The sequence below is a fragment of the Biomphalaria glabrata genome, chromosome 7 (assembly GCF_947242115.1).
Source record: "Biomphalaria glabrata chromosome 7, xgBioGlab47.1, whole genome shotgun sequence".
Classification (NCBI taxonomy): domain Eukaryota; kingdom Metazoa; phylum Mollusca; class Gastropoda; family Planorbidae; genus Biomphalaria; species Biomphalaria glabrata.
Genome location: NC_074717.1, coordinates 34,840,807 through 34,857,096, shown reverse-complemented (window position 1 = coordinate 34,857,096; position 16,290 = coordinate 34,840,807). Strand labels below are relative to the sequence as shown.

The 16,290-nt window shown below is 35.7% G+C and overlaps 1 protein-coding gene across 5 annotated transcripts in view; it reads left to right on the top strand.

Moving 5' to 3' along the window:
• LOC106069039 (epithelial splicing regulatory protein 1-like) overlaps positions 1 to 16,290 on the top strand; it is an 89,774-nt gene that overhangs the window by 58,778 nt on the left and 14,706 nt on the right. For all 5 annotated transcript variants that reach the window (XM_056036378.1, XM_056036381.1, XM_056036379.1 and 2 more), the window contains exon 5: positions 15,687 to 15,776. In XM_056036378.1, coding sequence (XP_055892353.1) covers positions 15,687 to 15,776 — 90 coding nt within the window. The remainder of the gene's footprint in view (positions 1 to 15,686; positions 15,777 to 16,290) is intronic.

Sequence of the window (16,290 nt, the reverse complement as noted above, 5' to 3'; positions counted from 1 at the left end):
CGACGACAAAAGCGTTTTCTTGCATTCTTCACTGTAGAAACGCATTCTCCTGACATCTACAACTCATTATTTATCAATGGAGTTCGGGGCGAAGCCCCGACGCCAAAAGTGTTTTCTTGCATTATTCATTGCAGAAACGCATTCTCCTGACATCTACAGCTCATTATTCACCAATGGAGTTCGGGTGAAGCCCCGACGACAAAAGCGTTTTCTTGCATTCTTCACTGTAGAAACGCATTCTCCTGACATCTACAACTCATTATTTATCAATGGAGTTCGGGGCGAAGCCCCGACGACAAAAGCGTTTTCTTGCTTTTTTCACTGCAGAAAAATATTCTCCTGACATTTACATCACATTATTTATCAATGGAGTTCGGGGCGAAGCCCCGCCGCCAAAAGCGTTTTCTTGCATTATTCATTGCAGTAACGCATTCTCCTGACGTCTACAGCTCATTATTCATCAATGGAGTTCGGGGCGAAGCCCCGCCGCCAAAAGAGTTTTCTTGCATACTTCACTGTAGAAACGCATTCTCCTGACATCTACAGCTCATTATTCATCAATGGAGTTCGTTGCGAAGCCCCGCCGCCAAAAGCGTTTTCTTGCATTATTCATTGCAGTAACGCATTCTCCTGACGTCTACAGCTCATTATTCATCAATGGAGTTCGGGGCGAAGCCCCGCCGCCAAAAGAGTTTTCTTGCATACTTCACTGTAGAAACGCATTCTCCTGACATCTACAGCTCATTATTCATCAATGGAGTTCGTTGCGAAGCCCCGCCGCCAAAAGAGTTTTCTAGCATACTTCACAGAAGAAACGTATTCTCCTGACCTAAAACTCATTATTCATACTATTAAAAAAGGACGTATTGAATAATGTTGTACTTGAAAAATATTCTAATATGAATTTATAGGCCCTTAATACATTGCAAAAAATCCGATTTGTTCCTTGAAAAGATAAGATACCCCACATATTTAGATTTTGGCTTTCAGGATCTCCGCCGAAAAAAAATTATTCGATAAATAATATTCAATAAAAGTATAAATTGTGAGTTATAGTCCCAAATTTTTTAAACTAGAAAAATATCAGATTGAGTAAAGGTTAGAAAAAGGCGACTATGAAAAAATGATTTGGGTTTAGAACTCATCTCAATCGTGACTCTTATAGTGAAAAATTTCAATTGAATTCTAATTTTTTGAATGCAAAGTCTTTCTTAAAATAGTTATGATAAATCCATGTGAAATTACATAAACTCTGTCTGGAAATGGGAGTGGTGGTAGAGTGAAAACGATTCATCCTCGCTTCTTTAATAATTTCTGCTAAAGATTGCATTTGGCATTAAAGAATAGGGGTGTGGCGACTCGATATAAGAATTTAATTTATTATATATATAAATTATATTAGTGACAGATGTTTTTGTTTTGTAATTTCCTAACTGTAATACAAAAAGAAAAAGTATTGGTTTGTCCGATGGGGGAAAGGCGATTGCATGAATCGCCCCTCCCACCTGGTACAACCCTTTTTCATTTAAATTTTACTAATGATAAAATTTGAGATTAGAGTGTGGTACGACATAATATACAATGAGTCCACATATCAATATGTAGTTTATATTATATAGATATTCAACTAATTTTGTTCACAAACTATGATTCTCCATAAAAATAGGACCGCCCCCCCACTCAGAGGGCTAGAGTGGGAAGAGCAGTACATGCAATTTCCCCCTCCCCCAACCTCACCGAAACGGCCAAGATACAAGAAGGCGAGCGACATAATATAAATCTATATATTAATTCAACTAATTTTGTTCACAAACTATGATTTCTCCATTAAAGTAGGACCGCCCCCCCTCAAAAGGTTTAGGTGGGAAGGGCAGTAGAGATAAATTGGCAAACAGGGAACGACATAATACAAAGATCGGTTAAAATATCAATAACAAGTTTTAATCACATAGATATTTAATTGATTCTGTTAGCAAGCTGTGATTTCTACAAAGAAATTGGACCGCCCCCCCCACTCGAAAGTTTATGGGGGGGGGGGCGGGATTGATACCATCACCCCCTCCCGACCCCACCAAATTGGCCAACATACTAGAGGGGGGGGGGCGAAATAATCTAAAAATAGGTTGAAATATAAATAATTAGTATATATTATTAACATAAGTAATGAATTCGTATACAAATTGTGTGAATTCTATACTAAAATTCGTCCGCCCCCCCCTTGGGGGGGGGGGGGGTCGGCCGAGTGGGGGGGGGGCGATCGCCCCTACCGCCCCCCCCCTGGATCCGCCAGTGAATCCAAGGGAGATTACTGATACAATATTTACACAACTCATTTTGCCAAAAAGTGTATGACAGTCTCGGATATACACTACACTTTTCACCAATGTGAACTTGAGTTGTCCAAGAGTTCAACTGTATTATACATGCATTTTGTTAAACTTAAACAATTTTTGGTTTGTTTTCAGAATGATTAGGGGCCTATTTAAAATGTTTAGTTATACCGGTATGGATGTTTCCATTTACAGAAGGCCTATATACTTTTTATTTTTATTTTAACACCAATGTTTGTTTAATAAATGACCTGTTTGAATGTTGTTGAATTTGATACAGAAAAGAAGTATTTTTATATTATAAAGACATAATGCAGTTAACTAGTCTCTTAGTGAAGGCAACTAAACAATGTCCTTATGCACCTTCTCTCTCTCTCTCTCTCTCTCTCTCTCTCTCTCTCTCTCGTATTTTCCGTATCTACTAGATCTATTTCTCAACTTAGTGTATGTATATTCTTTTTTTTTTTTTTTGCTAGGGTAGTGATGACATCAATCACCCCCCCCCCCCCTCTCTGAACCTCCGTGGAGTGCTGTGTCGATGTGCACAGCCGAGGTTGTCCACACATCCGGATTTGTGGCCGGTTCCTCGCGTCTGCTTAATCAGATTTTCTTCAGGCAACATTTTCTGTGTGCTCCCTCGACTAGACCTTGAAGGAGAATCTTGGCCCCCAACTAAGTCAGTCCTCACAGTATGTCCAAACCTTCGCTTCAAAGTAGAGAGGAGTTATTGCATGACTAGATACCGTAATTTACTTTCTTATGAAATGTTAACCCATCAACTGTATATAACTGCATATAACTGTATATAACATTCAGTATTACCATTTGAATTCGTCTCAGTCTCAGCCGTCAGCCTAATTAAGGGATTCGCTAGTGAATCAGGCCTGTAAATTTTACAAGAACGCATTTATGATGCCAGTTTGCTTGAATGAACCTTCCTTTCTTTACAAAGCTTATATCAACTCACTCTGTCTGTCGGTCTGTCTGTGGGTCTGTCTGTCGGGCTGTCTGGTACAAATTTTGAACACGTTATTTCTCTCACTTTCCATTATCGGATCAACTTGAAACATTGCACAATCATCCATTGTTCTTAGTAAAACATGAATCAGTCAAATAATTAACCTATAAGGTAATTAAATAGTGATAATTAATTTATCTTGTATGATGTCAAAAAGGGAAATACATCTTACAGTATTGAGATGTATAACTGTAACTGTGGAATTATTCTCCTTAGATAAGCTTTGTTCTTGTTGTTGTCTTTATTTTTTTTTTATTTTGCTTGTTTTAGAAAATATTTTTTTTATATTTAACTTGTATCATCTAAAATTTAGAAATGTCAGGGTTTATCCTAAGCTCGCTTCGCTTATCCTCCATTGTGTTTGAGATTTGTGCAAAATGTTAACAAAAAAATACTATTCAGACATATATTTGTCAAATCTCAATAAAAATTTGTTATAGAACGTGTTGACCTAGTTTGAGATACCTAATCGCTCTCTAACATACAAACACGTATGCCTTCTATTTCGCCCCTCATAATGCTAATATTAATGCTATTGTGCATTTCCTATTGATTTAAAATATAACGCTTTCAAACCACTCCAGAACTAGTAGATCAAGATTACCGGAAATAATTCATAGTGCCTTCGTATGACCATGGAACCATGGTATGACCAATTTTAGAATAAGTTATAAACATATAACGTGTGCCTGTATCATGTTCTTTAAGTTTTAGTAAGTATTTTAAATTATCAAAATAAATGTACATAAATTATGTCTAGGCAATAAAGTTAGTCGAGGGTATCTTAAATAATAATAAATAAAATTATAAGCATGGCGCTGTAACTATCATTTGCCAGCGTGGCATGGTTACTGTTGACTGGCCAGGTAGATCTAGTTTTGTTTTTATAGGTCAACGAAAATATGAATATGAAATGCACTCTCTTTGCGGATGTCGTTGCTTGGCCTCTATTAAATGTACTTAATTACAATGCAAATTATACTATGATAATTCATATGTAAATCAACATAAGCTTTTTGTCAAGTTGAAGGTATTTAAATAAAAGCATTAATAATGAGGGAAATGGTTTTCTCCAACAAAGAGCTATCTTCTACCAAACGTTTTACTGTTAGCAGATGTTTTTTGTGTTCATGTTCCTATCTCGAAAACAAATGAGCGCCTTTGATAATCACTTTTTACCTTGTGCTCGAAATCAGTGATACTTATGTTTATTTAAAAGTGTGCTCCTTTTACAAGATATGTATCTTATCTTATATAATACAGACGTTACTTCAAAAAAGAAAATGATTACGTCCTACGCGTCATGCATCTAGTCGTGCATGTTAACGAATGACTTAAATTCTGCCAAGTCACTGTTTTTCCTGGCTGACTCAGGCAACCCATTCCATGCTCTAATAGCACTAGGGAAGAAGGAGTATTTGTACAAATTTGTCCTAGCATATGGAACGAGGAATGTGCCTTTATCTGTGTGTCTTTCAGAGAATATTATTAGATTTTGTTTTTGTATTTGAAGATTATGGTTCAGTGTTTTATGTGTAATTGCTACTTTACTTTTGAGTCTTCTCTCTTGAAGGCTTTCTAAATTTAGTGATTTTACTAAAAGTGTTACTCTAGTCAAATGTGAATATTCGTTTGTTATGAATCCCACTGCTCTATTTTGTGTCTGTTCTAGTTTCTTAATGTTTTCTTGAGTTGAGGGGTCCCAAACAGAGGATGCATATTCTATTATAAATTAGTATGCACATAGATCTACATATCATCTACTTTTTACTGCGCTTATATTACTCACACAGTATCTTTCTTGGATGTTCTTGTTTAGATTTTCTTCAATCGATTTGTTGACTTCTACTCGCCCAATCGTCAACAAATGTCGCATACAAGCTTATGGTCGATGAACAAACATGAATTTAAAAAATCAACCAATTATTAGTTGTAATTAATTAATTTTGTTATTGAATAGAATATATAGAAAATAGATGTACTAAACTAAGGGGATATCAAGCCTTGTGTAGAGCATTAGGTTATAAGAATTAAAAGAGTAAAATAGAGTAATTAAAGGTTAATGTAAAGAATTAAAGATTAGGGGCCTATATCAAAGTGCAAACACTGAATGTTAATGCAAAGATTACATAAATGACTGGTTGTATATTAATCAATCATAAAGAAAACTTTGTAATGGATTTGTTAATTAACATTGTCTTAAATACCATTTTTAGAAATGAATTTTTTTTCTTCTACCAAAATACAGTGACTTATATAATTGCAAACATCATACAATAGTACATAAGAATAATAAGGCTACAATTATACACATTTCAACATTTAAAAAAACAACAACACTTACATTAAAACGCACTAAAAAGTAGAGGAAAAAAATCGTTGGCTGTGAGTTTCACTTGAACTCGAACTCCAATTTTTTTTTTATTATTTTAAATGTTTAAATAAAATAGGAATTCTAAAAATTGGTTTTGGGGGGGGGGGGGGTAATTCTAACTTTCTAAAGCTCCGACACCTAGTATTATGGTCTGTCGATATCGTGCTATAAGGTGTAAACACATTTGAAAGTAGAACATATATCAAATATGTATCAGTCACTTTTTTTTTACTTCACTGTGTCTTAAAACTACACCAAAAAGATATAAAGGTCTGATGTGTATCTATCTACTTTACGTTAGGCTTATGCGTTTATCAATATGTTGTATCGATCAAAAGTATCGATCAAGAAAACCATCTTTGTCTTCACTTTTTATCTAGATTGAGTGCTGTATCTTAAGTTTTTGTGAGACCCTTTGTTTGTTTTGTTGTTTGTTTGTTTTTCACCTATATCCATGTTGAGTTTTACCAGTAATTAAGGCTATGACGGAACATTGTGTAATTTGCTTTGTGCTAAGATTTTGATGAGATCTTTCCCAACCTCCAACTTTCTGAACATACAAATAAAGTTGTGTTGTCAGTATCTGATGTAAATTATCACGTTTTGAATATAATATTGTTTCCCAAGTATGAGAACATTTTAGATTTGATTTCATTCTTAGATAGAGAAAATAGTTCAACAACCTACAAACTCACACACTACGGGAAGGGTGTTTGTTGGGCTTATGTTAACTGAGCTCAATACCTACCCAGGTAATATAGGCAATGGTAATGACAACCCCATCAAGCCACTGGCGGATCCAGAACTTTTGAGTGGGGGGGGCGATTTTTTTCCAAACCCTAACCCTAATGCCAAGTAAACCCTAACCCTATGCATTCACGTGCTTATATATATATATATATATATATATATATACATGAGCATTTTTTTAAAAGCAGCATTTCTCAACCTTTGGTGAAAAACAAACCAACTGGGGCATCGCTATAAGGTTTTCAAGTGGGGTTCGGGGCGAAGCCCCGACGGCAAAAGCGTTTTCTTGCTTTTTTCACTGCAGAAAAGTATTCTCCTGACATTTACAGCTCATTATTCATCAATGGAGTTCGGGGCGATTTCTTGCGTTCTTCACTGTAGAAACGCATTCTCCTGACATCTACAACTCATTATATATCAATGGAGTTCGGGGCGAAGCCCCGACGACAAAAGCGTTTTCTTGCATTCTTCACTGTAGAAACGCATTCTCCTGACATCTACAACTCATTATTTATCAATGGAGTTCGGGGCGAAGCCCCGACGCCAAAAGTGTTTTCTTGCATTATTCATTGCAGAAACGCATTCTCCTGACATCTACAGCTCATTATTCACCAATGGAGTTCGGGGCGAAGCCCCGACGACAAAAGCGTTTTCTTGCATTCTTCACTGTAGAAACGCATTCTCCTGACATCTACAACTCATTATTTATCAATGGAGTTCGGGGCGAAGCCCCGACGACAAAAGCGTTTTCTTGCTTTTTTCACTGCAGAAAAATATTCTCCTGACATTTACATCACATTATTTATCAATGGAGTTCGGGGCGAAGCCCCGCCGCCAAAAGCGTTTTCTTGCATTATTCATTGCAGTAACGCATTCTCCTGACGTCTACAGCTCATTATTCATCAATGGAGTTCGGGGCGAAGCCCCGCCGCCAAAAGAGTTTTCTTGCATACTTCACTGTAGAAACGCATTCTCCTGACATCTACAGCTCATTATTCATCAATGGAGTTCGTTGCGAAGCCCCGCCGCCAAAAGCGTTTTCTTGCATTATTCATTGCAGTAACGCATTCTCCTGACGTCTACAGCTCATTATTCATCAATGGAGTTCGGGGCGAAGCCCCGCCGCCAAAAGAGTTTTCTTGCATACTTCACTGTAGAAACGCATTCTCCTGACATCTACAGCTCATTATTCATCAATGGAGTTCGTTGCGAAGCCCCGCCGCCAAAAGAGTTTTCTAGCATACTTCACAGAAGAAACGTATTCTCCTGACCTAAAACTCATTATTCATACTATTAAAAAAGGACGTATTGAATAATGTTGTACTTGAAAAATATTCTAATATGAATTTATAGGCCCTTAATACATTGCAAAAAATCCGATTTGTTCCTTGAAAAGATAAGATACCCCACATATTTAGATTTTGGCTTTCAGGATCTCCGCCGAAAAAAAATTATTCGATAAATAATATTCAATAAAAGTATAAATTGTGAGTTATAGTCCCAAATTTTTTAAACTAGAAAAATATCAGATTGAGTAAAGGTTAGAAAAAGGCGACTATGAAAAAATGATTTGGGTTTAGAACTCATCTCAATCGTGACTCTTATAGTGAAAAATTTCAATTGAATTCTAATTTTTTGAATGCAAAGTCTTTCTTAAAATAGTTATGATAAATCCATGTGAAATTACATAAACTCTGTCTGGAAATGGGAGTGGTGGTAGAGTGAAAACGATTCATCCTCGCTTCTTTAATAATTTCTGCTAAAGATTGCATTTGGCATTAAAGAATAGGGGTGTGGCGACTCGATATAAGAATTTAATTTATTATATATATAAATTATATTAGTGACAGATGTTTTTGTTTTGTAATTTCCTAACTGTAATACAAAAAGAAAAAGTATTGGTTTGTCCGATGGGGGAAAGGCGATTGCATGAATCGCCCCTCCCACCTGGTACAACCCTTTTTCATTTAAATTTTACTAATGATAAAATTTGAGATTAGAGTGTGGTACGACATAATATACAATGAGTCCACATATCAATATGTAGTTTATATTATATAGATATTCAACTAATTTTGTTCACAAACTATGATTCTCCATAAAAATAGGACCGCCCCCCCACTCAGAGGGCTAGAGTGGGAAGAGCAGTACATGCAATTTCCCCCTCCCCCAACCTCACCGAAACGGCCAAGATACAAGAAGGCGAGCGACATAATATAAATCTATATATTAATTCAACTAATTTTGTTCACAAACTATGATTTCTCCATTAAAGTAGGACCGCCCCCCCTCAAAAGGTTTAGGTGGGAAGGGCAGTAGAGATAAATTGGCAAACAGGGAACGACATAATACAAAGATCGGTTAAAATATCAATAACAAGTTTTAATCACATAGATATTTAATTGATTCTGTTAGCAAGCTGTGATTTCTACAAAGAAATTGGACCGCCCCCCCCACTCGAAAGTTTATGGGGGGGGGGGGCGGGATTGATACCATCACCCCCTCCCGACCCCACCAAATTGGCCAACATACTAGAGGGGGGGGGGCGAAATAATCTAAAAATAGGTTGAAATATAAATAATTAGTATATATTATTAACATAAGTAATGAATTCGTATACAAATTGTGTGAATTCTATACTAAAATTCGTCCGCCCCCCCCCTTCGGGGGGGGGGGTCGGCCGAGTGGGGGGGGCGATCGCCCCTACCGCCCCCCCCTGGATCCGCCAGTGCATCAAGCCTAGATTAGCTTGAGGCCTTGTGGCTCACTGGCTCGTCCCCTCCCCCCAACACCATGCGTCCCTTTATCGTCCATATAATTTTTTTTTGACAGAAATATTAACAGACATGCCTGTGTGATCAAATGTGACACTGTCAATGTTGGGGTTCACAGATTGTCAACGTTAACTATAATACCTAAAATCATCTAGTCAGGGGTGAAATGGTATTGGAATGAGTTAAATGGTGCCCGACTTAAATATCTTAATATCTCTGTTCAAGAAAATACTGGCCTCGTGTATCTCTTGTAAAAACGCGTAATGATTGATAATCTAATATTAATCATCATCATCATCATCATCATCAAACTCCATTAGAGTGAGGGCTTGAGAGGCTCAAATCCTCTCTTGCAAAAGCCCTGGACAGAAACCCTGCTGTCTTGCGTAGTGCATAAATGTCGCCATACAGGTCAAGAATTTTTGGTTTCCCAGACCTGTCGAGACGGAGATCAGCAAGTCTGGGGCAGTCAAACTGAATATGAGGCACGGTTTCCTCTTCTTCCCCGCAGCGGGGGCACCGTGAATCAAAATTTGGCCATAGCCGCGAGAAATATTAATAAGCATAATTAAGTTTGAGAAACAATTTATCCCACATTTAGATTGAGTAGGCTACTGGTAAGCGTGGACCCAAGATTGTCATTGTAGAAAAAATGAAAACCAAAAAAAGCAGCTTGCAGTCGGCCAGAATTTTCTATCATCTCTTGACACATGTCCATTTCATAAGTTTTTTAAGCTTGTTAATACTCTAAATCTAGGTTATGTGTCGTGTGTCATTCTGTGTGATGCGTAAAAGTCTGTCATCTATCACAGCAATGATTGAGAGTTTCTGAACGTCATTCTGCCATAGGTACAGACTAAGTACAAGATTAATGTATGAACTGTGGTCGTGGAGAGAGGGTGTTGGAGACGATGTGAGGAGTTTGATCTAACTCTCCCCCCCCCCTTTACAAGAAACGAGATTGATTACACCAGTCGCTCGTCATTTTTTTTTATTTCTTCTTATGGCCTTCGTCCTCTCCTCCTGACTTTATTTTAATGTGTCTTCCCTTTCTTCTTCATCTTAGGCTCTAACCTCGCGATAACACTGTGTGACTGCCCCTCCAGGCTCTTGTCTGCCATCTCCCAAAACTTTGTAACTTTTTTTTTTATAATGTTCAAGGGCTCTAAATCTTCGGACTGCTTACACCTCGGGGAAGATGGGTTAAAGAAAGATGAAAGCTGTTGGGTGAGGTATTAGCCATCAGAGAAAGCATCCCTGGTGCTTTATGCTAATCTCCAAGCCCCTCGGGGGATAAAGGGCTGTCGCCGTCTTGAGTCGCTGGATCCCATTTTGGCCCACCTGGGGCAAATCACATCGTCAAAATAAGCTTTCCTGGTGCAGAGTACACGTTGAATGATTTGTAATATACGTGAATACATTTGAATAGTTAGATGCAAATAATACATTTTTAAACAATGCCGATTGTCATAAAAGCACACACAAGAATTAGAACTGTTTAATAAATGCATCTCGTGTAAATTTTTATTGAACATTTCATTTCTTAAATATTGGGGATTTTATTTCCACGTTAAAACTGTATATTTAGCAAAATTTCTTTTTGGAAATTTCAGATTTTGTTTTTAATTGTCCGGGCTGACTTAATGCCTCTTTTATCTTTGAAACAGACAACACCCTAAGTCGATAACGTAAGCTGAATGTTGAAGCTTCAATTTTCGGAAATTTCTTTTATAAATATTTCATACTTTGCCAGTTCATTTTTTTGATATATATAAATGTGTATGAATTGTAGGATTTCATACTTTGCCTTAGACATTTTAGTGCAGTATCATGTGACTGTCATGTGACTATGTCCAATGTTTCCCATCTTTCTATCAAAACATTATGTTTCAGAAGCCAGTAATATGCCTGAACGTCTCTAGCAACTAAGGAAAAACAAATTTATTAAAAAAAAAAGGGCTATCTTCGCCTGATTTATAATTTTCTCACCATTCTTATAAAACTCGTGGAGCATTCTTAGACAATGAAAGCCTCGTGCGCCTCGCTCACCTTTTCTTTCTTTTCCAAGCACCGTTTAGATTTAAGTATTATATGAATTTTGTACATATATATATATATATATATATTAATATCCTTTTGCAAACATGTCATGGTTACGTCCTCTTTGTATGACGCATCGAAGACAATCATGTGCAACCTATATGATTTACTGTTAATCTAGAAACCACTTTACAGAGTTTTATTATACCCATAGCAATGACAACTTTCTCCCTTTATTTACCTGAATTAGCATTTCATCTTAGCCTTATATCTTTATTGTTTGAATTGTAATGAATGCACGATCGTCACATGAATAAGTAATGGATTCATTGAAGTTGGATTTTATGGGGCGTTTCATTGCATGACATTATAGTATGATTATACGATAATAACAATAAAAGATTAAGCTACCCTTAGTTTTTCATTTTGTCTGTGCAATCTGGCAAACTAATTGCAGTATGCATATTCATTGCTTTGACCCTTTTTTAGACAGTTAATTAATGCGTCTTTATTTAATTTTTTAAAAAGTAAAATATAGGTCTAATATGATGCCTTTTCAAAACTATTTTTTTTAAAGGGAAAGTTGCTCGAACTCGAGCCTCTGTGATGGAAGGCCGACGTGCTTAAGTACTTATAAAAATATAACGTTTTATTATTTTATAGCCTATTGTTAGTTTAAATTTTTAAGGAATGACCTAATTCTCTACACAAGGCTTATTCCCCCTTAACTCAGCACATTTTCTTAATTAAAACAAAATTAATTAATTACGATTAATTGATTAATAATTGGCTATTTTTATTTATTTACTAGACATATGTTACCCGCGACCCGCGGGTCTTTATTTGCGCATTACTGTCGATATAGTCACTGAGAGTGTTTTGTAAACAATTAAACGAAATAATAATGTAATAAGTAAAGCGAATGTGTCAATGTAAAAATAGTGTGAATGAAGCTATCAAATCAAAATAGCTAATAGGCTTAAATCCATTTTTTAAAATTAAAACATTTGCTTTTGAATAATCTAGTGGATTGGATTTAGATGTATGTTAAACGTAGCTAATGATCCTTTCACGTTATTTCTCTTTCGCTACGAAAATAAAATTAGTTTTGCGAAAATGGTTTACCCGAAGTCGATACATTCTTATCTATTAAAAACGAAAAGAGCGATAGCTTTGTTAAATAAATGGGATTATAAAGTGAACAATTAAACGAAATAATTTTTAGTACGCGATTCATGAATGAATATAGATCTAGGACTATCTCAACTCGGCTTCGCAGCTTTTTAGCTTTAGAAAACCAAATTTGAATGTTTATTTGATCAAAATATGAAATGAATGGACTTTAATTAATATGTTTATGTGTTAAAGTATAAAACTATCTGTGCGAAGAGAAGTTTTATCATCTTAGAGTTGAATTAGAGTTTTAGATCTAGGGATGGGATTATAAAGTAAACAATTAAACGAATTAATTTTTAGTACGCGATTCATTACGGTATTGTCTAATGAAAGAATGTTCGTCAGGAAATCTGTAATCACAGATATAAGGAACTAATTAATGTAAAAAATGCTTTTGAAACACAAAATTGAAGATTAATTTTATTATATAATGAAATCAATGGATCTTCTTTTGTATTTTCATGTGTCAAAGTAAAAAACTATCTGCGCAAAGTGTATTTCTTAAAATTAGATCTAGATCTAAATCCTTTCTATCTTTTCTTATGTCAACATTGTAGACATGGCCTAGATCCATAAAATACTATAGCTGTAATAGAGTCGGACAACTTTATTTTTTTTTGAGGGTCTTACATTTGTTTTAGGGCTACAATACATTCACTAAGGTCTAAGTTGGTACCCAAGGAACATTCCTGCCTAGTTTTATCAAGATTGGTCAAGCGGTTTTGATGTCTATAAGTAACATACATACATACTCCACACATTCTACTTTATAATATAGATTTATGTGTTGTCATTGCCAAGGAATATTTGTGCAACTTTTCAACTTGACCTGAGAAAAGGAAGGGGAAGAATAACGTGTAAAAGATTCCATCATGACCGACGAAAAGAGTAAAAATATAACCCATAGACTTATATATAACCTTTGGAAAGATAAAATGAACTAAGGATCCAAAGAGAAACAGTTGTTTAGCACCAAGAACTAGATCTACTGATAATGATTAAAATGTACGAATTTAACCAGTGATCTTCAAAGGTCTCACTGACTTATATTGATGTCTGTCACATGACTTGTAGCTTCAGTGGCCATTTTGGAACTATTAGTTTGTTTTAAAATGGAACGATCTTTGTTACAATTTTAATGACAAGTCCTACTTAGAGAAGGGAAGAGCCATAGAAAACATTATAACATTGGTATGAATATCATTTTTATTTCGCTCTTTTTGTCCAGAACCAAACAATAACGTCCATTTTTTTAAAGCATCATTAATTTTAAAAATCGGGATCAAAGGTAGCAGTCAAAATGAGGATGGGGTTAACGGCCTTTTTAAAAACTACATATTTTTTCCCCCCTCTAGTTTTCTTTGCTTATATAGCCAAATAGAGTTAAATCACGATTTAATGCTTTTTTTTTTTTTTTGGCTATATAAGCAAATACAATGAAAATTTCGGCATTGATCAAAATTTACACACATTTTGACATAAATTACACGTATTACACATTTTAACCGAAATACAATTATGCAAAACAGCTAGAGTTTGTGGTGTATCCGGTGTACAGAAATAAAGGACTTGTTGACGTTCGTGAAAAATCCCCAACAAGTATCAAATCCATGTGTCTGTTATTGTTTGCTTATAGAAAATGGCGGTTTCGTAGTAGCTTCCACGTGTTTCCCATAACACTAATCCTGATACTTTTGTCACTATTTATATATCGCTTCTTTTGTCACAAGTGGGCCAAATAAAGTCACATATCCTATGAAACTCTCGACTACTAACAACGTGACATATCACAGGCTAATCATAATCTGTTTTTTCGCCCCACGATCGGGCATACCCGTCAATCGTAGTTCCGTTCCTAATTCAAACAGCATTGATCTCCAGGTTGTCAGTGCAGTGTCTCGCACGTTTCCCACGCTGACACAGTCTGTCAAAACCAGTTCATTATATTCTTTACCCCAACAGTCTCACTTTGACTTGTCTGTTTGAACTGGCCGCTAATTGACACTTAGAATGTTCGCCTAGGCCCGTCTGCCATACAGGCAAGTCTATTTGTATGCCCCTGGGATCCCACTTTTTTTTTCTCCTGGCTACAAAATAGATTCCATATTCCCCGTGTTGGCTTTAGAATGAAATGTTTTGAGGGGGGAGGGGGAGTGGGCACTCTTAGTCTAGCTCCCCTATTCTAGATATTCTAACCAAACTTTGAGAAATAGAGGTACGTTATAAAGACTTATTCTAATACGGAAAGTAGATCTAGTCTAATGATAATCCAGATTTAATGCATTAGCATGTCTTTGATTTCAAATATTTAGTCTAGACTAGATGTCTTAGATGTAGATCAAGATCTCAGTCTAGGTTTACTTGATTTACTATTTAGTATTTCACTCGACTAGGCTAACCAAGTTTCTACCCCCCCCCCCCCCCACGTTGGTTGATCCACTTATTTTGTCACACCCAATAAAAAAAAAGGTCAGTTAGAGACAAAAAAAAAAAAAGCAAAAGATATTGTCCATTACGGCATGGTAGGCCTACCAAAGAACATCCTCATGTACGGGTTAATAGTAGATCTACATACTTATTAGAATTATGAGGTCAGTCTTATCATATAAAATACAGACGTTATTTCAAAAAAGATGATTATGTCCTACTCGTGTTATTAGTCTTATTCAGCTCCCCACCAAAAAGGTGACAAAATATATTTATTCCCTACTAGATCTAGATTCTAGGCTTATTGGCAGACTACTGGAGTGTATATTTTAAATCTAGAGAGTCTGTATGATTGATAGTAGGCCATATAGGACATTTGAATAGTGGCCTGTTGCTGGAAGGTAAATAAAATGAGAATCACTGCCCTACAAGTTAGGCCTGTTCAATGGAGAGGCGAATCCTTCTAAATATATAGATTTAGGTCAATTTAGGTCTATATAATAATAGCCTACTTCACTGGGGCTGGAAAAAAAAGTTTTCAAAAGCTTTAGAAGCATGAGGTTTCTAATTATAGCTTTGTTGTGATCAATATTATTGCCTTAGATTTTATTTTAAGTTGACAATAGGCCTAACTACAAGTATATCTTTAAAAAAAAAGGAGATCAATATCTACATATATTATATTAGTGCACATATACATTTCTATCTGCATTTTCATGTAAAATTGCTGACATGTAACATGCTAGTTTATAAGGTTAAAAAAAATATGTTAACAAATTCTTGACCAAAGTTTAAAGATCTTGCATTGGACAACAACGGTTCTGTGGAGTATGGTGTTAGACAATGTCAAGAAATGGCCAAAATTTTAACCAGACTAGTCAACGATGGTAAGTCTAAATTGAATTTCTTTTTCTTTTTTTTTTTCTATTTTGTGACAATTTCTGTTGTTGGTCTTAGTTTCTCTCATTGTGTTTGCAAAGGAAAGTCTTGGTTAAACTAAGACTAACTGTCAGCTTTGAAGTCTGAAATGTGTCAATTAACCTTCAGAAGTTTATTTTGTTTACTATAGATCTAGATGTATTCCACATTAAACTTCAAATAAAAAAGTTTAGATGACTCCTAGATGGAATCTTGGTCTGAATCAAAATTTAGTCCATCATCTTGTAACATACCTCATATATATATATATATATATTAGCTGATAGCTGTGCTATGCTGCGGTTGAAATAGTTGGAATAAATGCTTATTTTGCCTGGAACACTCTTAAACCCATAACAAAAAAACTGTTCATGTTACAATGCTCCATCAGCCTCAACACAATTTTCTAGCCCTCAAATTCTATTTCCATTTTGTTTTGTCTCTTTCATCCTACAAACAAAGGGCACACAAACCCCTATTATA